The sequence below is a fragment of the Anopheles funestus genome, chromosome X, assembly GCF_943734845.2.
Source record: "Anopheles funestus chromosome X, idAnoFuneDA-416_04, whole genome shotgun sequence".
Taxonomy (NCBI): domain Eukaryota; kingdom Metazoa; phylum Arthropoda; class Insecta; order Diptera; family Culicidae; genus Anopheles; species Anopheles funestus.
In genome coordinates, this window is record NC_064597.1 from 18,268,919 (window position 1) to 18,276,834 (window position 7,916).

At 41.9% G+C, this 7,916-nt stretch overlaps 1 protein-coding gene across 2 annotated transcripts; it reads right to left on the reverse strand.

Annotated features, from left to right (window-relative positions):
- Positions 1 to 827: 827 nt before the first annotated feature.
- Positions 828 to 5,938, reverse strand: LOC125774913 (uncharacterized). 2 transcript variants are annotated; one of them, XM_049445289.1, is made up of 3 exons: positions 2,390 to 5,938; positions 2,240 to 2,323; positions 828 to 1,679 (listed from the first exon to the last, which is right to left on the reverse strand). In XM_049445289.1, exon 1 carries the CDS (start codon positions 5,003 to 5,005, stop codon positions 3,023 to 3,025), a length of 1,983 nt encoding a protein of 660 aa, XP_049301246.1. In that variant the 5' UTR covers positions 5,006 to 5,938; the 3' UTR covers positions 828 to 1,679; positions 2,240 to 2,323; positions 2,390 to 3,022. The 2 variants fall into 2 exon arrangements, with proteins under 2 accessions (XP_049301246.1, XP_049301241.1); XM_049445284.1 differs by having other exon boundaries at positions 2,240 to 5,938.
- Positions 5,939 to 7,916: the final 1,978 nt, after the last annotated feature.

A 7,916-nucleotide genomic window follows, 5' to 3' on the forward strand; every position in this document is an offset into this window, starting at 1 on the left:
CGAAGAGGACGACAAAAACACGATCCTTCACTGCACACTGGATTAGGGTGCGCGTACGATGCGGCAAACAGCGCAAGAAGAAAAAACGATCCTTCAATGCACACAGGATTACAGTGTGCGCACGGCGAATGACGCAGCACAAAGGAAGCACAAAAGGAAGACGAAAACACTATCCTGTACCAACGCGTACAATATGTTTGACACTATTTGTCACCAAAATACACGCATAAACATTCACACACCAAACACAACACCAACTGAATTCATCGTCGTGTGAAAAGGGGAAGAAGTTTCCACAACATGCACCGAAAGTTTTTTCCCTCACTACATTTCAATGCGCTTGCCGAAGCAAGCACGGAGTGAAGGGAAAAAACTAACACCACACGTTAATGGCATGAAAAGGCACATCAACTCTACATAAATCACAACACTGGTCAGCATATTGCACTGCACAAAGCAATCGCGCATACTTGCAAACTTCCGCGCATCATTTACGCACGCACAGATATAAAATTTGCTAAGTCCCACAACACGTCCGCTCTGGACTTAGCGCACAGCAAACTGAGCTCGTCACAGTGTGGGATGAACGCTAGAGTAAGGACGCAGGATGAACAATATAGGTCAGAACGAGATGGAAACAATTCTAGCTTCAACAAACTCTGTCGGCTCACACACACAATCAAGGGTTTCATGCTTTTTTGCGGGTTTCGCCGTCGTTTTCCATGTTCTTCTTGATCTTTTACCGTAATTTTCTCAAATTTGAGAGAATTTTACCGTCATTCTCTCAAATTTGAGGTCTCTTTGTCTGTCGGGAGTCGATTCCCCCTAGGCAAACAAGTGCTTGAAATCGCATGCAATCCCCTATTTTTGTCCCATCTTGCGTCGGCCCATATAAAAAATAGGGGATTCGTTGTATGAAATTAGGGCAAAAATAGGGGATTCAGATACGGGCTTTTGCGCTTGTGTGGGTGAGCTTTGACAGTCAAGCGGTATGTATGTATTGGTGAGATACGGTTGGTAGGTATGCATGTAGTGGTAATAAATGGTTTCTTTCGCCTGGCCTTTCAAAACAATTGGCAAAATTGAAAATTCAAAGAAATTTGAAATTTTTTTTTATTCAATCAATCAATGTTCAAGTGCAAAAGTGCTGCAAATTTGTTGGATTAAATATATATATATCTGAAAGCAACAACAAATTAAAGGTAAGATTAAATTATTTTCAGTAAGACTGCTTGATGCTAAAATGTGTATAACATTACACTAACTAATTTTAGATGAATAACCGAGAAAACGACACCAACAACAATTTGCGTCCACCATCCGAAACCGCTGAACAGTATCGGACCTTGCGGAAAATTATAACGGTGCTGAAGATGCAGAATGACGCCCTTAACAATAAGGTGGACTATCTGACCACAATGGTCCAACAATTAGTTGTTCAAATCGCCAACCTCAGCCAGCCACCGAATAACCCCAACATCAACCAGCCACAGGATACCGCAAATTTCAGCCAGCCACCGGACACCACAAACTTCAGCCTGCCACCGGACACCACAAACTTCAGCCAGCCACCGGACACCACAAAACTCAGCCAGCCACATAACATCCACCTGATCCCATCGAACCATTCCAACCATCAACCATTCCACGCTGTACAGACGATCGAAGAGCTGAATAATCTGGAAAAGAAATTACAAAACAGGTCAGTACGGGAAGAGTTAGTGCAGTGGATGAAATGTAAAATAACAACTGGCGACAATAAGCAACGCGCGTGTGATAGTTTTAAGTTAATTATAGGTCCTACAATGCTAGTTAAGTTATCTTGGACAGGAAGGGGTAAAAAAGGGATTAAAATAGCACTTTGTAAATATATTCATATTCTACTAGTGATTAAGGAATTGGGCGGGAACTGCAGTGATCTAGATTTAAAGAATTGGATGCAATTAATTTTACATCATAGCGATAATGTATATAAGAATAAATTTTTAAATAAGTCTAGTTGCCATAAGCGTAAAATAAGTAGTCAGTATGTTTGTTAAATAGTCGACGAGTAGGATAAGGTACTTAATTAAGGATTTTTTTTATTTCAATTAGGACGGCCAGGCCGTACGACTAGTTTAAGGATAGTAATAAGTTATGAACTGCGATACTGAACTTTTAATGAACTGATATATAACGGCAAAGCCATAAATCATGGACTTTTTAACATTAAATAAACACTGAAATGCTTAATACTTACTTTTACGTCATACGTTTATCTATCTTCCAAACATGCAAAGATCGCTGGAAAGAAGCTGGTTGCATGAAGCGTCAATGTTGCATCCTGCAAATACGATAAATTTATAAGATTAATTTATCACACACAAAAATTTTTTAAATTCAAACGTACATTCTTACTCCTTAGTTGGCGAGATAGGCATCCGGTGTTTCTGGAATGCCATATTGTCTTAATTCGTATGATCACGTAGCTGAAAAGTGTACAGCTTCCATACAGGGGGGTTGAGCATCTAAAACGACGACCGATACATGAGATGAATCCACTGCCATTGTACTGCTGCGCTGCCCCTGTCGTTAAATAAGATAGAATTAGATACATGAAGTACAGGTAAAAATGTTTTTTGTGTTAGTAAATTGTTTTTTTTTTAATTTTTTTTTACGAGGAGGGAAATCTTCAAAAGACACCCGAAAACCAACCAACCATCCAAGGGTAGTGTGGGATTCATCGATCGCAATCACTCGATACAAGAGTTACGATCGATGCCTTACCCACTAAACCCTCCTCGACCTGATATGATCCCAGCCGGAACGTGGAAAACTGCTTCATTCCATGCGTAGGCGCACGTCGTCGTGTAGCTTTCCTCTAATTGTGGGTTTCTCGTTCCATCCCTCTTAGATTGTCCTGCTGCCTTCCGCACTGTCTCCTATGTGCAAACGATTTTATTTTTTTCTTCCATCACTACAATGCTACCACCACCAATATACCATAAAAAAGAAAATAAAGCTACATGTTATTAAACTATGATTAGTTAATCAAAAAAGTGTGTAACAGAGGAATAAATAAAACAGAAGGGGGTGTTTGATCTAAGAATTCATCTACATTAAAATTAACAAGAGGACGAGGAGGAAGATTGACGGCTACTAATTTACATTTAATTGATTGCATGGTTAGTCTAACTACTCTGGATGGCGTATAGGAGTTCAATTTGTAAATGTTAATTTCGCTAGATTTTAATTGTATAGGAGCAACATCGTCTATTGTATTTACATCGAAATAATCTACTTTATTATTGTACTGAATACCATGGATGATGAAAGTATTTTGCTGGGTTAGTTCGGCTCTTAAAAATTTCACTATATTATTTTCTCTTGTTAGTATCCATTGATCATTAAAAACCGGCTTTAAAACAAAACTAGCTGTTACATGCAACCCACAACCATCCGTAGTTACACAAGGATATACTTTTCTACTTGGACTAACAGCTACATTAATGGAAGCAAATAATTTTGATCTACCAGCTACTTGTTCTAAACATTTGGAGCCTTTTTTAACACACCGTTTAAGGAATTGTAAAAAGTTTTCAAAATCGTATGCCGAGAAATTATCTAATTCACCAAGCGCCTCAACGTCGTCATGCACGTGGAGAAGATTGTGAATGTTACTAGTCATATGGGTGCGACCATAAAAAGTAGGGAACTCTAAAACAAATTTGTGAAGCATTCTGTGTGCAAGAGTAAACAGATGTTGATATGTCGAAGATGAATAAATAGTTATACTACAAAAATAAAGTAAATAATGCTTAAATCCGGCAGGGTGCATGAAATCATTGTATACTACAGGGCTAACGTAATGAGCAAAAGATCTAAATTCGGTTGCTTTCCAATATTGTAGAGTTTTAAGGGCTCGAAATGGACTATGTATTTCAGAAGGAAGTTTGGTTTTTATTAAAAAGTGAGAAATATTTTCTTTTTGATCATTAGTCCACCGATCAAAAGATGCCATTTTATGATCTTCAAGGCCAACTAAAAATTTACGAGTGCCGCCCAAATCAATAAGGTGGCACCGATCAGCAACCGGAAAACATTTTATCATATCCAAACCGTTCACTTCTTCCAAGGGAGAACGGTTTGGCTTATGATGCTCTCTGTCGTCTCTTGCACGAAAACTAGCATCTGTTCGAGGCGGTGCAGCTTCATAATTAAAAATTACCTTACGAAGTGCCTCTACACGCTCTCCAACAATGGTGCACTTCGTGCATCCGTGCCTACCCTGGTATCCTAAAACCGACTTGATCATTGCCCGTGCTGGCGAATCGGTGATGAAAGCCTTTACACAAACAGTAACGTTCTTATCACCAAACTGCATCCCTGTTGAATGCAACGAGTTTAATTCGTCCACGAGTGGCCGAAGAAACTGTTCCAAATTGTTCGGTTTGCTTTGGCCGCTATATATACCCGCAACCATTACCGGGCTAACGGGTAGTTCATCTATTTTGAAAAGAATTGGCCAAAACTCGGTGAGGCTACTTCTGAAGAGAGGGAGACCATCAATAGAAATTTGAAGGCTGAAATTATTAACTTCCGGAATGGTATCTTTAAAATGATTTTTAAGAGCAACCTTAATTCCTGGATACCATAATCGTCCTGTTGTAAAATTTTGAATTTCGTTGCTTACTTTTGGAATTTTTAGTAGGGTACGTGCATCTTTGGGAAGTTCAGGGTGACCGAATTTTCTTAATATTGCCAGCAGCAAATTTAGAAAATTACGGGAAAGGTGGCCTACAATCGCTAAATATTTCAAAGCTTCTTTCAACGATTGAAACTGATTGAGAAAGCTATAAGCATCCCTCCAAAAATCATCAGCAGATTCAAGTGGATCATCGTCTTCAATATTAATATTCGAATCGTTAGTGATGTTAGTAGCTATGTTAATATCATCAGTGTTAGTGATGTTAGTAGCTATGTTAATATCATCAGTGTTAATTACATTTTCTACACCACCACCCATGCTTTCTAAAGACGAATTACTATCATCATCAAATTCGTGCACCGCAAGAAATCATAACAAAAAATGCATAATAAAATGCACCGCAAATTCATAACACGGAGAGTCCCGGATAACGACCCGGAAAGTGAACATATTAAACTTAACACCAGAAACACACCGAGAACAAACCAATCCCGGTTTGTTCGTAACTTCCGGAGGGTAGCGGAAACTCACTTGTAGTGAGTTTAACACAATAATTTAAGTAATAAAGGTGTCTTCTCCTTCATTTAGACCAGGCCAGGGATCAGACAACATCCTCTGTGGTTTTAGAAGCGAGATTTAAAACCGTTTTAATCACTGTTCACACCCGTAACACCGAACTAACGCGTCCTCCAGGGAGCGTACAACAACTTTGCCACATTATTTAACAGCAAGCACAAACAGAATATAACCGTTTTGTTACAGATTTTTATTAGCAACAAGAGGGGAAATTGGGTTCACTCCAAAAACAACTGTGATTCCCGAAGCGAGATTCAATAACTAGGGATCACTAAACCTCACATTCCCACACACAACACCATACTAAACATTCTGTTCAGAGCCGGTACAATGCGGCCGAACTCGTAATTTAACAACGAACAACCGAATGGGCAACACTATTAGAGCACTGCTACATATTACATATTCACTTTCACTATGAATAACATTATTCTAACTTAGAAAAACGATTGTACTTACCAACGCCCATGTCCGTTGATGCCGGCACAGAACCGGAAGCTTCCGCATCGATTTCTTCCTGAACCTGTCTATCAATCTCATCAAGAAAGCGTCGGCGCTTCCGATACAGGGATGATCTCGAGGTCATGTTGAAAATTCGTCCGGAATAATTCGTTTTCTAAAAAGATGCGAAATGTTCGTTAGTTCAGTTAGGCTTCTGTTTTGGTTTTGCTTACCCGGTTTTGAAACTGCTCGAAATGTCTAGGGGGTTTGTATGGGGAACTGACAGCGGATATGCCTCGAAACGTCAAAACGCATACAAAAAAAAGCTTAAACCGTGATCTGCCCCAATATTGGAAAACATTAAGTGCGAACATCCCGACTCGTTTAAGGGGTCTAATGTTTTTGTGTGATAAAAAACAAAAAAGTTGTGGGTGTTTAAAGTTTCAAATGCGAATTGTAGTGTAAATGTATGGGAAACGGCATTTTCCCACAGTTTTTCGCTAATAACTTTTTATCGGAGTGGCGGATCATCGTGATTTTTGCACCGCTGAATGCGCACAGCTGAGAGGTATATGTCTGTGGTTCGGAAATTTGCATTCCATACATAACCTCAAAATATTCGACGGAAAACTTGAAAAGTTTATAAAGAAGTGTTTAAAGTGGTTAAAAATAACTTTGATGATTGAATCGTTCGCAAAAACAGTTAAGTGAGATTCAGGCGCTTCGATTGGTATATTGTGCGTTTCGGTGCGTTAAGATCTGTGAAAGTTATAGCCGATTGAACTTGGTGATATCAAACGCGAATTTTGTATGGACTATCGGCAAAAGGTATTTCACAACATTGCGCACCGTCTGAGTGGCGCCGGCGAAAGCGCGTGGAGGTACGGCACAACATTTCGCCACGTGCCAGGAGGAGCCAAAAGTGGCCAAAAGTGACCAGGAGAAGTTTTCATCCTACGAAGACGTGTCGCACATGGATCGAAGCGGGCCGCTCTCGGTAAGAAAGGAAAGTGTTTCAAATTTAATTCTGACTTAAATTAGGCTTGTGGGACCGAGTTGAAGTTTAGCTTTTCCGGCGATTTTCGTGTTCAATCTTCAAATTGGGCTGCCAAGCTCAATAGTCGGCCGATCGAAACGGGAAAGTGTTTGCTGCAATTGCCGTAACGTAAGCCAACGAGTTCCAAGCGAACATCCCGGAAAAGTCGGAAAAGTCCGAAAAGCGTTTTCGGGTGCTACGATTTCTTCGGCCAATCCATATCGTGCGACATATCATTCGACGCAGCGGTTCGTGAGGATTGTGGAAAACACCACCTCGTCCACTTTCCACCCATACCCGCCCACCGGCAGCCGGAAAACCGGTTGTGTAAGCAGTTTTCCCGGGTTTAGAGCGGAGATACGTCAACGGTGTGTTCGGGGAGATTGTTCGGCAGGAAAATCTACATCGTTTCCCACCTTTAGTCGGGCAATTTTCCTTAACCAGGGGCCGCACCAGCCGGGAAAGCGTTGTTGGGAGTAAGAATTTTCCGGCCAAATCCCATCGTGCGGCATATCGTTCGACGCAGCGGCTCGTGAGGATTGTGGAAAACACCACCTCGTCCACTTCCCACCCATCCCCGCCCACCAGCAGCCGGAAAACCGGTTGTGGAAGCAGTTTTCCCGCATTTTCCCGGGTTTAGAGCGGAGATACGTCAACGGCGTGTTCGGCGGGATTGTTCGGCTGGAAAATTTCCATCGCTTTCCACCTTTAGCCGGGCAATTTTCCTTCATCAGGGGCCGCACCAGCCGAAAAAGCGTCTTTGTGTAGGGGGTGTCGCGTAAGTAGGAGGAAAGGAGCAAAGCCCAGTCATGGCAACGACTGGGCGTACGCTCCGATCTCGGACGGAGTCCGTCGAGGAGAGGCCTCCGAAACTCCCCACCATAATGGAAGCGCGAGTGGTGATTCCACGGAACACGGTGGCGGTTCCGAGCTCAAAGCCACCGAGTCCGGAGATAACCGAGGTGCTTAAGCTCCTCAATGAGTCGTCGCTCACGATTGAGCAATTACGAGCAACCATCAAGGAGCTGCAATTGGAGCTGACGATGCTCCGACAGCGGATGGATGCGAACGTGGAGCAAGCTCGTCAAGACATGCGGCTGGTTCGGGAGCAGGCCCGAGAAGAGATGCGGCAGGTACGTGAGGAGGCCCGTCAACGGGAAACGTTCGCCCGTGAGG